Below are 18,091 nucleotides of genomic sequence, written 5' to 3'. Positions count from 1 at the left end.
CACACACACACACACACACACACACACACACACATACAAAATAGAATGATACTGTTGTTTCCTTTTAGGAACCTTAAGGATTGGATGGGTGTACATAAAGTCATCCCAGGCCTGATGTGCTTTACCCTCCTAGAAGTAGGAGGGGTCCTCTGACGGTAGGTATTGGCAGGTTGATTACAGTCCATGGATTGACCTAGCTTTGTGAACACTACACATCTATGAAGCCTAATAGCAATGAATGTTGGGTGTAGGAAAGGCAATTTGAAACACTGTGAAATAAATGCATCATGGACATTTTAAAGCCAAAGGACAAAATTAAATGATCTGCAAAATGGAATGGTTATAAGGTATTAGAAAACATATACTTATCTGACAATTTAGTAAAGATTAAGTGTTACAAACAAATGAAACATGGGGCATGAATAAAGACCTACAAGCTTATCAGAATTTTACAAGGATGTTTGGTCATGATGTTGCAAGGCCTGTCTTGTGACCTTTTGAGTAAAACCTGGTTCAGTTTTAATCTCCTGACAAAAAAGGAAAAAAAAAGGAAAAAAAAAATCTTTTGAACTTCTTTTGATTACTTCAGATATTTCTAAAAGCACTCTGACCTTGAGAACATATACACCTCCTGTACATAGATGAATGCAGAGTTCTCTGCAGTGTGAAGTTACTGTTTGATGCGATCAGTGAAGTCTGTTGCTTAGAAGTTTACTTTATGTAGACCCCAAACTCCATGGCCTAGACTCATCTGGCACATTTACACTAAAGCCTATCCTGCTTTTATCTATCACACCTGTAGAGCTTTTATATTTAAAAACATAAATCAGGAACTGGGTAAACCCCACTGAGAGCATACATCCCTTTAATATTGGACATTAAAGCATTGGTCTGACTGAGGTACTTGCTCTTAATTACTTCACCCTGAAGCTCACTGACAGCCCCAAACCTTACAGCATAGGTCCAGCAAAAGAATCAAGGTGAACTGCTGAAACTTTTTACCCAAATTAAGCTCATAGGTCAATTTGTAATACCGATCAGTGAGAGGTGCAAATAACTTAATCTGACATTTTAAGCACCAATGGCAGATACATGGGGATGTGAATTGGTAAAACAATACTACAACTGCACTGTGCATTGTACTGATTATACTGAAGTGCACAATACAGTGTCTATACCACAACGGTAAGTGGTACACATCTTACCAGCCCACCAATAAAAAAATAAATACATTTAATTATTTTCACGATAAGGAAGACATGCTCGTCAGATTTAAAAGCTGAATAAGGGGTTAAGTTCACAGGGTGCATTCCTTGCTTATTTTTTAGCTTCGTTAATCTGGCAAAGAAAACTTCACTATTTTCAAGGAATCATCTAATATGAGCAGATTCAAGGTAGTAACCATACACTCAGCTTTACCTTTCTTCCTGGGAAACAGCAGCATGAGCTCCAAAGGGATAATGGGTAGGCACTGAGAACTGCAGACCTTCAGAGGACACTTTCATTCTACTCCACATTCACAAAACAAAGCCTTGCCTTCTACGGTAAGGGATCAGCCACAACTGTACTTCCTTTACCTCTGACAGCATTTACTAGTGTCCTTTAAATTCTGATTATAGTTTTGGAATCTTTGCTCTTTCCTGTGCTGCCTTAGCTCCAGTTTTTAGGCAAATCCATCAACTGGTACTCATTTTTCTTACTTTTATTGTCCACCACATCCTGACCATCATGGTTCTTTCTCATCTTTCTGAGCCTCATTACTCAGTGGGGTGAGAGTTGGGCCAAGGAAGGTAACATTAAGGAAGTTCATAATTTTATTGTGACCATCTCATAATCCTGATCCGTCACCTGGTGTGCAATGATGTCATTCTGTCACTTCTGCTCATATGCATGCGCGCTACAATCTACTGCTGTTTCTCTGTTTCATCACTATGTCATGGCTACAGTTCCTCAATTCCACTCTGGGCTCTAACAATGGACATAAATTCCACCTCTCCCATGGAATGGAAAGGCAGCATTGTGCCACTTACTTCTACATCCCAGACGACTCATCAGTTATTGGGTTAGTCCCTAAACCTGAGTCTCCTGGGTCACAGTCAGGGACTTATCCTTCCATGCTACAGAGCTAGGTATCAAGTGCTGCATGATCATCCACAAAAAGACTGCTGCTCACCTGAGCCAGTCTGTGTTCACACCTGAACAAAACCTGCATGTCTTTGTGCTATGTAGGGTCCACAGATATAGCAGAGCACAAAATGTTTTAGCATGATGACTTGGGAAACAAAGCAGAAACAGTTGCTACTATGCCTGAGAAACCAATGACAAGAAAAATAACCTGAGATATTAAAGATATAGCGGATATTTATGAAAACGTTTATAAAGCAGAGTAATGTGGAAACCAAGAAAAGGCAAAAATGGAATTATTTAAAGATAATAATTATGCTATGGTTAGAGGTAGATGAGGCTCAATAACTCATAGGTGTTGAATAATCAAACAAGAGGGAAGTCTTCATGAACAGACAGTATTCCAAAGAAACTCAGGAAATTAGGAGGGAAGAAAGTAATAAAGATTTGAAAGGTTTTGTTTAACACTATTTTAAAAGGTGGAAGCACCAACATCATGCAAAACAAATGGTGGCTGTATTACACAGAAGATAAAGACCCTTCAATCCCATCTTCAGAAAGATCCATTCCAATTTTAAGCCATGTTTATAACATGTTTATGTCTATACCAGCTAAGAGAATGGTAAAGGTGTTGTCAAAATTGATAGACATGGATCAGTGTGTTTTTTGGAGGGAAGGCAAACATTCTGGCAACATTAAAACAGGTATGATGATCCTGAGGGAAGCAGAATGCAAGAAAATACCAGTACTGTTGGTGAGTCTTAAAGCCCTTTGGTATAAGATAGAAGCAATGAAAATGGTATTAGTCCCATTAGCTCCATATAAAGGTCAGGCATATCTTTATCAATCTTAGAACAATTTGTGGATGATAATTAAGACAGAAAAATAATTATTTGGGAGGAGAAGAGGGTAAGGGTTAAGTGGGATGAGTTGATCCTCCCCATATAACAAGTTGATTTAGGATTACTTGATTTGAACAGATATTTTAGAGCTATGCAGTTGAAGCTCATACAGATAACACAAGCAAAAATCCATAAATCAAAGTGGAAAGGATTGATGATGAAAAGGTGAAGTTTGAAGGGGTCTAACTTCACGATGTCGAAAGCCGGCAATATTGAAGCTGATATTGTCGGCAGAACATTGTGCAGGTAAACGGAAATCTCCGTAGGGGGAGATTTCCATTTACCTCAATGTAGTGCGGTCTCGGAGTTGGAATATTTAAGTAGGGGGTGTGTGGGGGGTGCAGGACGCTTGCCCCCTGCCTAGTTAGTTTTAATTTTTGTTTGTTTTTTTTAAACGTTATTCGATGTTTTAGTACATCGATCACTAGAGGTCGACCTTTAGTGATTCGATGTAGTAAGATTTCGATAACATGATATAGATGCGTTTGAAGAATAAGGATGGAGTAGGATTTTGGATGCAGATCCTTAAGGAGAATAACAATAATAATATGCAATTTTACATTCACAAAGCTGTGGAAAGTATTAAGAACTAAGCTGACACAGGAATGGAGAAAGAAGATTTTGCCAATAGGGCTAACTGTAAGTAGGGATATAGAACATAGGCTGGAAGGGGCATTAATTTCCTGGAAAAAATGGCCAAGAAACAAAGGTATTGGGTACAAATAACTAGGGGGGGGGTAATACTTACAACTAATCATTGCCCACAACCTACTATACTCTCCAGAGAAATGCCCATCATTGCAAAACATTCTACTGTAGTATTTACCTACTAAAGAACTTTGCATAAAAAATATTTTACTAGTATCATTAAGACACTCATCACTGCTCGAGACACTCTCTACTCTCACTATATGTCAAAACTCTAGAATGAAATCCCCTCACAGTTAAAACAGAAAACTGAAATAGTTTCAAAAGTTTGCTTAAACAGTACCTATGCCATAGATGGCTCTGCTCTTCCTGCTGAGCTGGCTAGCTTTATTCTGATTACTTTTCTCCAACTCTTACAGCCACTTTGCTTCCCAGTCTTTTTGTACTTTATCGCTCCTCCTCATACGGCACTTATTTCCTAAACTCTCACTTTTCCTCCTTCTCTCACACCCCACCACTTACTACAATTCCTCCTCAGTCCATCTGTACCTTATCGCTCCTCCTCATATGGCACTTATTTCCTAAACTCTCACTTTTCCTCCTTCTCTCACACCCCACCACTGACTACAATTCCTCCTCAGTCCATCTGTACCTTATCGCTCCTCCTCATATGGCATTTACTTCCTAATCTCTTACTTTTCCCCCTCCTCTCACACCCCACCACGGACTACAATTCCTCCTCAGTCCATTTATCTTCCTGCTCGTTTCTATAACTACTCCTTTCATATCTCCCTTAACAGTTTTTAAGCTACAATCTACTTGTCTGTCTGTAAACTATTAGTAAACTCAAAAACACCCTACCTTGATCTTTTCCCTGTAGGCATCATGCTATAAATACATTAATTGTTACTGTAAATTATTTCTCTATTCAATAATTAGCCAATTTATGTCAATTTCTCTCTTTTTTGTGTTAAAATGTTATGTTAAGGGAAGAAATATTTAAAAACATTTAAAAATCATGTAAATAAGCTCATGTATACATGTTCTTATCCTTCAATTATAAATGTAAAGCATGTGTAACTAAAATGTGGGGCTTTTCTCCCCAGGCCTCCAATGGAAATGAGTTTTGCCTAGGCTGCCGTTTCCCGGTCAACAAAGACAATAAACCTACAAATAATAGAGTGGGATGATACCATTGCTTGTCCTGTCGTATTCCATCAAGTTCATGGATAAAATGTTTAGGCTTCAGTTAGTAAAGACATAGTTGTCATTAGCAGTGACCAGAGGCAGAGGGTCACTAAAGACTCCAAATTTCCTGAAAGTAATAAAGTTTTAACACCTCCTAACAATTGTTTCTACTTCAGTGAAAATGTTGAAGAAAGACATCCTAGTTGTTGAAGATGACTCCTTTTACGGCAAAGAATGCTATGACTTGCATAAATAAAATTTCAGTCTTAGGGATTATGAAGTGGAATGTTCCTTTAACAAAAAAAAAAAAAAAAAAAAAACAAAGTCGATCCTAAACACTTCTTAGTGAAGTTTACTTAATATGTTTACTTTTTTCCTTTGTCCGTTGCTGTTTAAACTGCTTTCCTGTCACAGATTATCACTGATAATCTCATAGTCTGTTCCTTAACAGCAAAAACACCACAGGTCTGTCTGTACCAAAAAATCTGACTTCAGCAATACAGTGATTAAGAAAAAAACTGATAGTTTGGGCAGTAAATATGAATTTAAATCAAAAAATAAAATAAAAAAATCTCTGTTTTAAAAATTCCACAACCTGGTGCCTAAATATCTTCTCTAGCATGGGGTCAGCTTCCACTTTTTTGATGACAGGAAAGAATTACTGTGAAAGAAGACCACTGTCCCCTTTTTATGATGCTCTGCTTCATGCCTGTAAGTGCATTAAAGTACCAATCACATAACTGGTCTCCATGATGCTGTTAGAAAATCTGTCACAAAAGTACATCTGAGGGTGAATGATCTGTATATTCCACCTCAGATCTCAACTTTTCTTTTTGGTTAGGAAAATAGTTAACAAAGAAAATAAATTATTCATTTTAACTACAGTGCAGCAACTTGCCTCTTACCAGATAGTTTACCCAGTCATGCTTATAAAGTAGAATGATTTTTTTTTTAATTTTTGATGAAAACAAGGAGTTAAGATATGTAATGTACCCCACCAATCAGAAGAAAATATACCCAACAGGCCATAAGCACCAGTTTAGGGTCTATATTACGTGACTGAATGTTTAGGTGCTCAAGCACCTAAACATCAACCGGTAAATGTTGAACTCTGACAACTGCGAACGGCCATTTACGCAAATGTTTTCCCTGTGAAAAAATTTGCTTGGCCGTCACTGGTAATTTTCCCTTTTCCCAATGTAGAGCGATCTCGAAGTTGGTATATTTAGTTGTGGGGTGGCACAGCTTAGTGTTTAAAAGTTTGTTTTGTTTCCTATGGACAAGCAAATTTTTTTCCCAGGGAAAAAATTTGCGTAAATGGCCATTCATGGTTTTAAGGGTTCGACATTTACTGGTAGACGTTTAGGTGTTCGATCAACTTAATGTTCAATCACGTAATATAGACCCACAGTTTATACATTATACATTTAACTGCTGCAGGAAAGTATAGAGGTGAAATCAGCAAAGTGGGAAAACAGCAGAAATTTCAAATGAGAGAACCAAAATTTAAAATGGATCACAATCAGCCCAGTGCAATAATTTCGCACATTGTGTTTCAGCTTCCAGATTACAGAGCAATCAATTGAGCCAGGAATCATGCCTAACAGGATATTCTTACAAACCCTTGTCATCATCCCTTCTGTACCACCGGCAGGTGGGAAGAGGAAGTGAAGTTTTTCATATGGGGAGTTCCTCTGGGCATGTATCTGTGCAGCAGCAGCAGCAACCCTCTCAAGAACCTTTGCAGGGAGACAAAGAAAAAAACAAACATTAGAAAGTGAATACAATCAATAATATTCCCCAGTGGGTGTCCTGACAGTGCCATTTCAACTACAGCTGGTGCTGCAGTAATTTGAAGACAGGAAAGTGGCACCAGTGCTCGATCCATCTCAACCACAGACATGCCTCAATGTCCTCCTGCACAGCGGTCACTTTTGTTCACAAAACTGTCTTAATAACATTATAATCCTAAGTATGCTTCTGTTAGCTCCTGTATCAATTTTTTTTCAACTTTCTGCCATTTCCTGCACCAATGCATTCAGACAAATGAACAGGTAAAAGGTAAAGAACTAAACAAATGTAATTTTTTGATGACAGTAGTAGCTGTTCTCATTGTAAACATTACAGCAAATTGGGTCCCCTACAATATGCTGCTCAAAGCATCGGGCAGTTATTTCACCACATTATAACACCACTTTACACTGCAAACCCAGAAGGGGGACATGGCTACACCAGAGGTCAGAAATGCAAATACCAAGTTTTCTGTAGAGACTGGGTTTGATTCGGCTTGAGAAAGAGTGGCATTGTATCAGATCACACTACTGACCATCTGGATTTGGAATGAACTTGAAGCACCAGTAGAGTTTGTTACAGAGAAGAGAACATAAAAATGTATTAGATAGCAGCTTGCAGTCTTTTTCCATAGGAAAGGTTTTTGGGGGTCTCTACTGTATCATTAGCATTATAGGGGTTAAAAGAGGCCGTCAGTGCAGAACAGCACAAATGCAATCCTCATCTCATGTCGATGCATTAGGTTACAGTGAGTATATAATATGCCTACAGCCTGCATCACTGTGGCATGATTGCAAATGTGTCAGAAGACGGTTTTAATAAGGAGAAACACAGTTGTCAGAGTGACAGAAGTTAGAAGGACCTCACCTCAAAAACAGTCGACCACCAGAGGTGATAGTGTGCTAAAGCAGACCCTTGAAGGTTATACAACTGAAGAATAAGGTCAGAAAATCTGAACTAAGAAGCCACATGGGTAGGCCAGATATATTACAACAAAAAAGGGAACAAATGTTTAGATCATCACAATGTGTAAAACCAGAAGGCATTTGCGATCTTAAGTTGTTGAAACACCATTCAAGAAGCAGTCCATACTAATGGCGGCTGCATCGGTAAGAAAATCCAAAGTGTGTTTTTTTACATTCCTGTTAGACTGCCCACCACTGAGTTCTTCTCCATTACCAACATCTGTAATGTTCAGATGTACCAGAAAACAAATGTGTCGATCTTCCATGTACTTTTGACTATATGAAGGAACTTTACCAAATCACGTGTTGAGAAATATATGGAAAAAGAGTGCAAGAGTACATGTAAGTGACATGAAGGAGTTCTTCCTTGAAGGGGACTGATGTGATGCAACATCGACATCTCTCACATCATTAGACACATTCTGCTCTGCTGTCACCAGACCTCAGCCAGCTGTCTAGTACTGTACAACATCTTCCCCCACATCACAAACATAAACCAGAGGTAATCCAGAGGGTGAGAGTGAAGCCGGTATCCCACGTGTGTCCAGAGGGGTGACAGGGCTAACAAGATGGAGTATAAAGGGTAAGCCCATATAAAATCACTTTAGTTAGCAGATCTAGGGGACTCTCTCTCTGATACCCCCCCTGTAGGAGAAATAAAGACACCTTGTTGAAGTTTCAAGTAGTTTATTCAGTTAAGTAGGTAGATGGACTAGGTGAAGTTTCCAGTAGTTTATTCAGTTAAGCAGGTACAATAACACTCATCCATCTACCTATTTAACTGAATAAACTACTGGAAACTTCAAAAAGGTATCTTTATTCTTCCCATAGGGTGGGTAACAGAGAGAGAGTCTCCTAAATCTGCTAGGAAAATTGATTTTGTCTGAACTTATCCTTTATACTCTGCCACTTCACAAACATGGGAGTTTAATGAAGAAACCCAGACTACTTTTACTAGGATAGCCAATGACTATTCAATATCTTCCTTCACTTCAAAAAGATGGGACTCCAATAAGGAGGGCATGGACTTCTTTTAACAAGCCAAACGATGAACATATGATATATTTTCTCATGTGCAAAGCATAGGATTTTCCTGAAGGCAATTTCTTTTACTAGGCTGGACAATGGTAACTTGAGTCCACAGGCCATATACAGGCTGAGATTTCAGTAAAGAAAGCAAACATCATGGTGATGAAAGCAAATTATGTTCTTTACCTAACTGGTATAATTCACTAATTGAATGAGTGTCTGTATTTTGCTAACCAGAAAGCTCTGAGGCAATGCTATTTTTTTTCACAAGTGGCCCAGTCAGTGATGAAAAACAGTTAAAAGATAACGTAATTGCAAAAATAACCACTTGGGGCAGATCATCTAATAAAATGCTGCAGAGCAACTAATGTACAAGACAAGTCGACATGCTGCATAATTCACTCAACATACTGCACAACAATCCATGAAAACACTTTTAATGAGAAATTATAACAGAATCTGAAATACAAATGAAAGAAAAAGTTGCAAAGAAATCAAACAGAGAAAAGATGCAGATAACATATAGGGAGCAGAAAAAGACTGTGACAGCTATATATCACATTCCTACTTAAAAGAGATAAGAAAAGTCCATAACGAAAGTCAGTGGAATTTAATATGGATTGAGGCTGAGGGCAGGACAAAGATGCATACTAAGGGGTACAAGGAAGATGATTAAGTAATAATTTAGGAAGCTGAATCATTCAAAAACTAGTAACTGAGGTGAATGGGAAGGAACATTCTGCAGACTCTCAGACTTTACAGGCAAGTGTGTAGCATAGGCCACAAAATGTGTGAGAATGATCACAGTCACAACTCTGTCCTCACTTAAGTTTTACCACCTTGGTAAATGTGAGTTAGTTACTGTAACATACCTTTATCATGCTTTGCTGTCTGCAATCTGCATGTCTTCTGTCTAGTTGCGGACTCCTACTTCTGTAATGTGCTTACCTTTTTAATGTTATTCTGAATATCTCTGCACATGATTGTGTTCAGTTGCCAAATGATGTCCTTAGTGTTTATTTGCATCTTTCTCCCTGCACACCTGCTACTTAAAATGTAGCCAGATTTAGGATTTGTACTGGCATTTACTGGTCAAAAACTGCTTCGTATACCAACACTTCCTAGTATGATACTTCTGAGATTCCCATGAAAGTCAGTAACTCAAGTAAGTTCACATCAACCATACAGTAAACGAACAAACAAATAAATATAAAACAATGTGAACAACATGGAGTACCCTGGGATCAATTGTAATATGAGAGGATAATTGAAAATGATGAAATTACTGGCAGGGCACTTACTAAATGCACTGGTAAAATCAGTCACTTTTCAAGTGATATGTACTCTCCTTCTGTCCTGCCTGCAGTGGTGTATGATCATTCTAATCTTCTTTAGCAGGCATCTTGTTCCCCATCACCACTTAGCCACAAACAGGCATGCACAAAGAAGTGATTAACTGTCATGGCTGTTTAGAGTCATCAGAGGCAAAAGGATGTTAAGTATGTTTCTTTGCTCGTTTGTTTCCAGGGTATATAATAATGACTTCCCTCCATTGTAAAGGCTGTCTTCTTTGGTCCCTAAAACTAAAGTGTACCTTGCCTTTGTTATCATGGTGGAGATGAGTTGGAGACACAGTGAAACTGCTTAATTGGCCATATTTGTGGGTGTTTGTTGGCTGAAGGAACTAGACCAGTGTTCAGAAGGTTGGGAAATAGCTGCTTAACTGTTTGGATGTTCTATCAGAGTGCCCCACTCTATCCCATCAGCAGGGCAAGGATAAATGCAAGTTCACAAATACCTTCTGCTGTACACTGTGGCTGCAGATATGTACACGTACACAGTTTGCAGTACATCAGGGATTCATACACATATCAAGCATACGGGAAAAGGGTTATATCCACAAAGAGGCATAATGTACTGAAAGCAGCACTTTCAGTCAGTAACTTCCAGTTCTGTATTGCCTTATTTGCTGTCATACATTGTTATACATGCACTATGGTAGTGTAGGTATAAGATGTTATACCTGCACTATGGTAGGATAGCTATACTATGTTATGCCTGCACTATGGTAGGATAGGTTTACTATGTTACACCTGCACTATGGTAGGATAGTTATACTATGTTACACCTGCACTATGGTAGCACAGGTATACTATGTTACACCTGTACTATGGTAGGATAGCTATACTATGTTACACCTGCACTATGGTAGAATAGCTATACTATGTTACACCTGCACTATGGTAGGATAGCTATACTAAGTTACACCTGTACTATGGTAGGACAGCTATACTAAGTTACACCTGTACTATGGTAGGATAGCTATACTATGTTACACCTGTACTAAGGTAGTACAGGTATACTATGTTACACCTGTACTATGGTAGTACAGGTATACTATGTTACACCTGCACTATGGTAGGATAGCTATACTATGTTACACCTGCACTATGGTAGTACAGGTATACTATGTTACACCTGCACTGTGGTAGGATAGCTAGACTATGTTACACCTGCACTATGGTAGAATAGCTATACTATGTTACACCTGCACTATGGTAGGATAGCTATACTATGTTACACCTGCACTATGGTAGGATAGCTATACTAAGTGACAGCTGCACTATGGTAGGATAGCTATACTAAGTGACAGCTGCACTATGGTAGGATAGCTATACTAAGTGACAGCTGCACTATGGTAGGATAGCTATACTAAGTTACACCTGCACTATGGTAGGACAGCTATACTAAGTTACACCTGTACTATGGTAGGATAGCTATACTATGTTACACCTGTACTATGGTAATACAGGTATACTATGTTACACCTGTACTATGGTAGTACAGGTATACTATGTTACACCTGTACTATGGTAGTACAGGTATACTATGTTACACCTATACTATGGTAGTACAGTTATACTATGTTACACCTGCACTATGGTAGTATAGCTACACTATGTTACATCTGTACTATGGCAGTATAGCTATATTGTGCTACACCTGTACTATGGTAGTACAGTTAAACTATGTTACACCTGTACTATGGTAGCATAGCTATACTATGTTACACCTGTACAATGGCAGTATAGCTATACTATGTTACACCTGTACTATGGTAGTATAGCTATACCATGTTACACCTGTACTATGGTAGTATAGGTATAGTATGTTATATCTGCACTATGGTAGTATAGGTATACTATGTTATACCTGTACTATGGTAGTGTAGGTATACTATGGTACCCCTGTACTACGGTAGTATAGGTATACTATGTTACACCTGTACTATGGTAGTATAGGTATACTATGTTACACCTGTACTATGGCAGTACAGGTATACTATGTTACACCTGTACTATGGTAGTACAGGTGTACTATGTTACACCTGTACTATGGTAGTACAGGTGTACTATGTTACACCTGTACTATGGCAGTACAGGTATACTATGTTACACCTGTACTATGGTAGTACAGCTATACTATGTTAGACCTGTACTATGGTAGTACATGTATACTATGTTACACCTGTACTATGGTAGTACAGGTATACTATGTTACACCTGTACTATGGTAGTATAGCTATACTATGTTACACCTGTACTATGGTAGTACAGGTATACTATGTTACACCTGTACTATGGTAGTACAGGTATACTGTGTTACACCTGTACTATGGTAGTACAGGTATACTATGTTACACCTGTACTATGGTAGTATAGCTATACTATGTTACACCTGTACTATGGTAGTATAGCTATACTATGTTACACCTGTACTATGGTAGTATAGGTATACTATGTTACACCTGTACTATGGTAGTACAGGTATACTATGTTACACCTGTACTATGGTAGTACAGGTATACTGTGTTACACCTGTACTATGGTAGTACAGGTATACTATGTTACACCTGTACTATGGTAGTATAGCTATACTATGTTACACCTGTACTATGGTAGTACAGGTATACTATGTTACACCTGTACTATGGTAGTATAGGTATACTATGTTATACCTGTACTATGGTAGTATAGTACCACTGTGAAAACGATTTATGATTTTAAGTAAAGTATTATGGAACTGCAAGCTACTGACTAATAGTGCTCTTAAAAGGAACATTACTTACTTAACATAACAATATCTCTTCATGAATCATGTCCATCCACTTCAATTAAAGGATACCAGTGTCACCACATGTAGGTGCAATTCAGCATCTTAGGAAATCTCCAAAGCTTGAGCTCTTCTACTCTCTCCCATAATCAGCTTCACTTCCTTCTCTTCTCTAGAGCAAGTTTTCTGGCAGACTCCCTGTGGTCTTAAAATAAAACAAACAGAACATCAAGATATCCAAGCATCCCTGGCTAATAATATGCTATCTACAGACCTAATGTGCTATCAATTAGGTCAGTACAGGGAAGGCCACATTCCAAGGAGGGTGCATGTTGAAGGGGCAGACAATAAGTACACAAGATTTTTATCTTGCATGACAGACTCCATCCATTTCAAATGAAGGACCAAGTCCCCAGCTGTACAACTTGTATAGCATCATGAGATAAAAACATAAAAAGAAAGACCTGGACCTCGAATAGCAAACAGCTTTTAGTGGCTTACAAAAGTATGCAGTAAAGCCACGCTACTGCAGCACAAAAGTCATCTATTGATAAATTCTTAACCTAAGCTCAATATGTAGCTATAGAAACATTTCAATGAGCTCTAGGTAAACAATGTAGTTAGACAGATACACAGACAATGAAATGTTGGTAGTCTTTCAGCCTAGTTTATTAGGAACAAAGGAAACAAAAACTAGATCTTTTCTTAACTATTTTGTTACAAATACGTAAAATCATAGTCATTTGTGAACTTCAAAGTAGTACAACTTATATATATTCTTGTCTACTAGAAAATTCTGGAAAGAAGAATGGCATATAGACTGAGGTTTAAATCTGTAACTACCTTTGTTAAGAAATCTTGGGTTAGTTTGCAGAATATCTCTCTTTATGAAATATTTTGTAGAGAGGTTGACAGAAGGTAGTATAAATTCTGAATAGTCTCCTTGTTGCATAATAAGAAGTTATGTACCTACCATAACGTTCCATGTTAGTTATCTTCTTCTCGCCTTCTTTCTTGCTGGATGGGGTCGGCTCCGACTCGGCCTATACTATAGCTCGAGAGCTATTTTTACCGGCTCGGGGCAGCCCTATATCCCACAATACCATGCGCTAACTCCCCAGATCTCGTTGGCAGCTAGCACATAGTATAGTTTTATTGTTATCAAAAAATAAGCCTTTATATAAAGATATGGTCTTCCTGCTGGTAATACTCATGATACGGATAACCCTGGATAACTATGTATCATGAAAGAGAAGGACTCAGAGACCTTCAAGTCTGTCCAGGCTAGGGGGCAGGAGGGAGGGACGCAAGAAAGAAGGCGAGAAGAAGACAACTAACATGGAACATTATGGTAGGTACATAACTTCTTAATGTTAAGTTGTCATTCTCGCCTTCATTCTTGCTGGATGGGACAGCGTCCCTAGCACCTTGGTCCTGGGTGGCTCAACGGAACAGATTCCTGAATACTGTGGAACCAAAGTCAGCTCTATTTCTGGAGGCTATATCAAGTTTGTAATGGGTAATAAAAGTATGTTGAGAAGCCCATGTAGCAGCTGCACAAATGGCATCTAATGGTAACCTTGCTTGAAAGGCTGTTGAGGTTGATAGTGCCCTGGTTGAATGAGCCTTAGGTCTTGAAGGAAGTTGTTTGTGTCTCAACTCGTAGACAAAGGTAATGATGGATGCTAACCATCTGGAAAGAGTTACCTTTGATACCGGAAGTCCTTTCTTTCCTTCAGCATAAGAGAGGAAGTGTTGTTCTGACTTTCTGAATTGTTTTGTCCTGTCTAGATAATACCGCAGTTGACGATGAACATCCAAGGAATGTAGTTTCTGTTCAGCCCTGTTTGAATAATTTGGGAAGAAAACAGGCAAGTCAATAGTGTGGTTCAGATTTGATTCAGACAAGACTTTTGGTAGGAAGGAAGGATTAATTCTGAGAGCTACCCTGTCTTTACTAAAAACCAAATAAGGGGGACGGACAGACAAGGCCAGAAGTTCCGAGTTTTCCAAGAGAGAAGCTTGAGGGAACAAGAAGCTGCAGCTCAAAGGGAGGGAGAATTAATGAAGTTAACACTAAATTTAGATCCCATTGTGGAGGGGTATCCTTAATGGGAGATCTGAGCAAGAAGATGCCCTTGAGGAAAGCTTTACAGAGCTTATGTGACATAATATTGGTTTCTGAGAGCCCTACATGAAAGTTGGCAATGGCCGCTAGTTGTACTTTGATAGTGGCCGACGACGACCCTGAATGAAAAAGCTCCGCTAGAAAATCTAGAACTTTATGAATTTGTGCATTAAAAGGATCTAAGGACCTAGCTTCTGCCAAAACGAAAAACGCTTCCATTTACTCGCATAAGTCTTCCTAGTATTGAACTTATAGGAGGCAAGAATGATATCATGGACAGGAAGAGAAATAAAGGGAAGCCTGGCTAAGGTTGGAAGTGGAGCAACCAAGCTGTGAGGTTGAGGGAGTGAAGAGACTGGTGCAGCTTGCCCGTCAGATGGGTCAAAAGGTCTGGAAATGGTTCCAGATGCCAGGGCTGTTCCAGTAGATGACGGTGCAGGAACGGAAACCATACTTGTCGAGGCCAGTACGGGGCAATAAGGATCATTTTGGATCTCAATGCGGTTGCTTTCTGAATTAACTGCGGAATCAACGGAAAAGGGGGAAATGCGTATAGAAGACCTCGAGGCCAATCGTGGACAAGAGCGTCTCTGGGGGGATGGCCTGGTAGAGGGAAGAGTGTGAAGAAGTCGAGGCACTTGCTGTTTTGAGGTGTTGCAAAAAGGTCGCAGCAAGGCTGGCCCCACTTCTGGAAAATTCTCTCTGCTACTGCTTGATTTAGAGACCTCTCGTGAGGCATGAGAATTGTTCTGCTCAGTCTGTCCGCTGTGACATTGGACCTCCCGGGAATGTGCGTTGCTATCAGAAACTGCTGAGAGGAGATCACCCACTGCCAAAGTCTGAGTGCTTCTCAACATAGGGGGTAGGACTTTGTTCCGCCCTGCTTGTTTATATACCACACTACAGACATATTGTCCGTTTGAACTGCTATAGTCCCCGTGGGAAGAGAGTCCTGAAGGGCTTGCAATGATAAAAGCACTGCTCTCATCTCCAGGACATTTATGTGCAGGTGGCATTCTAATTGTTGCCATGTGCCCTGGACAGTCCTGCCCTGATAGTCCCCCCCCCCCATCAGGGAGGCATCCGTTGTCACCGTGGCAACTGGAGGGGGAAGAACAAAGGGTCTGCCCTGAAGAAGTTGAGGGGAGACCATCCACCAAGAGAGGTGTTTTTTGCAAGTTGGGGTTATCAGAATGTAGTGAGTCATTGGGAGCCGTTGAAAGGACCACTGAGAAAAAAGCATCCACTGGAGAATTCCCATGTGGAAGCGAGCTAAGGGGAGAAGAAGAATTGCCGCTGCCATGAGGCCTAATGTTTTCAGTACTAACTTGACTTGAATTCTGTTGGACTGAAACAGAAGCTGAACATTCCGCCATATGTCTGTCACTCTCTGAGGTGGTAATGTTGCAGACATTTCTGTGGTGTTTAACACGGCGCCTATGAAGTTTATACATTGACAAAGCGACAAGGAGGATTTTGCAAAATTTATGGAAATACCTAGGTTGTTGCAAATGTGAATGGTGTAATCCCTGGCTATGATAAGATGCTGCTTGGTGGTAGCGGTAATGAGCCAGTCGTCTAAATATGGAAACACCTGGAATTCTTTATGCCTCAGATGAGCCGTGACCACTGCCAAACATTTGGTGAACACCCGGGGGGCTGTGGTGAGACCAAAGGGCAGGGCTCTGAATTGGAAATGACTGTCTCCCAGCCATAAGCGGAGAAACCTCCTGGAGCGCCTGTGTATCTTTACATGATAGTATGCGTCCTGGTGGTCTAACGATTGCATCCAGTTGTCTCTGCCCAAGAAGGGCAGAATGGACTGCAGTGTTACCATCCGAAATTTTGTCTTCTGCACGGACTTGTTCAGTCTGCTGAGGTCCAAAATGGGTCTCCAATCTCCTGTCTTTTTTGGTACCAAAAAGAACCTGGAGTAAATTCCGGATCCTAGCTGGTCTGCTGGAACTGCCTGTATGATTCTTTTTTCTAACAGCTTTTTTATTTCTAGCTGTGCCTGACCCCTTTGTGTGGGTGGTACGTCTGGGAGGGGTCTCGGCGACTGGATCGGAGGGGAAATGAAGGGGATTTTGTAACCCTCGGATATGATCGACTGTACCCATTTGTCTTGAGAGAGGGATTGCCAGGCTTCCGGGTACAGCAATAATCTTCCCCCGACTGCCTCCGAAGGTGGACAGTCGGGCAGCTTCTCAGGGATGCTGAAAGGGTTGGTCAGGGAAGGAATCCCTGGAACCCTGGTTCTGTGGACCCCCTCTGCCCCTGGGGCGGCGTCTATTATTATTCCCCCCTCTGCCTCTGGGGGGAAATTCACCACGTGCGGCAGGCGCGACTCCCTGTGGTTTGCGGAACCACATCTTTCCACCCTTCTGACCTTTAGGGTATGGTCTAGATGGTGTGGAAAAGTGGACTCTCCCGGCAGAGAGAGTCTTACCATCTTGCTCGCACCTGGTGAGGGTAGTCTTCACCTGAGGTCCAAACAACTCTGAACCATCAAGGGGGGTGTTGGTGAAGGACGCCTTGAAGGGATCAGCAAAATTAAAGAGTCGCATCCAGGCGTGACGTCTCAATGCAACACCTGTGCCTGCGGCCCTACTCGCTCCATCGGCTGCATAAGAGATAAGCCGCATGGAGGAGTTGGCAATGGAATTCAGGGTAGCCAGCTGGGAGTTAATCTTGTCCTGATACCCCGCAGCAGAAGGATCCTGTATGGTTTCACCCAGTTCTTTGAGCAAATCTCTCTGAAGGCGGGTGAAATGACATAAATAGTTCAGCGACCGCATGGCAAAGGTCGCTGAAGAAAATGTCCGCTTACCGTACCTGTCCATAGTCCTAGAGTCTTTGTTAGGAGGATGAACAGGTACAGAAGGATCAGCTAATTCCTTCTTAGTGGTGGCTGCTACCACCATAGCATCTACCGAGACATCCTTGGTCAGAAATGGTTTGTCTACCGAAGCAGAAATAAATTTAGAAGGCCTCCTAGGGGTAGGTTCCATCGAGTCAGGAGCTGCCCACGCCTTTCTGGCCACTACTTCCATCAGTGGGTCGAAAGGAGGGGACACCCAGGAGGTGGAAGGGCGAGACCAAAAAGCGTCAAGGTAAACCGACTCGTCCTCAGAGGGTTTGAGGGTGGACCAATTCCCCCTCTGTTTTAGGATCTCTAGGATGTCTGAAAAGGAGACATCCTC

General features: G+C 40.5%; 1 protein-coding gene across 4 annotated transcripts in view; it reads right to left on the bottom strand.

Annotated features, from left to right (window-relative positions):
• Positions 1-18,091, bottom strand: part of PDLIM2 (PDZ and LIM domain 2) — a 3,176,635-nt gene that overhangs the window by 734,377 nt on the left and 2,424,167 nt on the right. For 3 of the 4 annotated variants that reach the window (XM_044082921.1, XM_044082925.1, XM_044082926.1), the window contains one exon: positions 6,485-6,601. The exons of the other annotated variant lie outside the window; for it this stretch is intronic. In XM_044082921.1, coding sequence (XP_043938856.1) covers positions 6,485-6,601 — 117 coding nt within the window. The remainder of the gene's footprint in view (positions 1-6,484; positions 6,602-18,091) is intronic. 4 annotated transcript variants of the gene reach the window in all.

Source organism: Protopterus annectens, chromosome 9.part0 (assembly GCF_019279795.1).
Source record: "Protopterus annectens isolate FY-2018-M chromosome 9.part0, PAN1.0, whole genome shotgun sequence".
NCBI lineage: Eukaryota > Metazoa > Chordata > Ceratodontiformes > Protopteridae > Protopterus > Protopterus annectens.
Note: the sequence above shows the minus strand (reverse complement) of the source record. Positions and strands in the feature narration are given on the sequence as shown.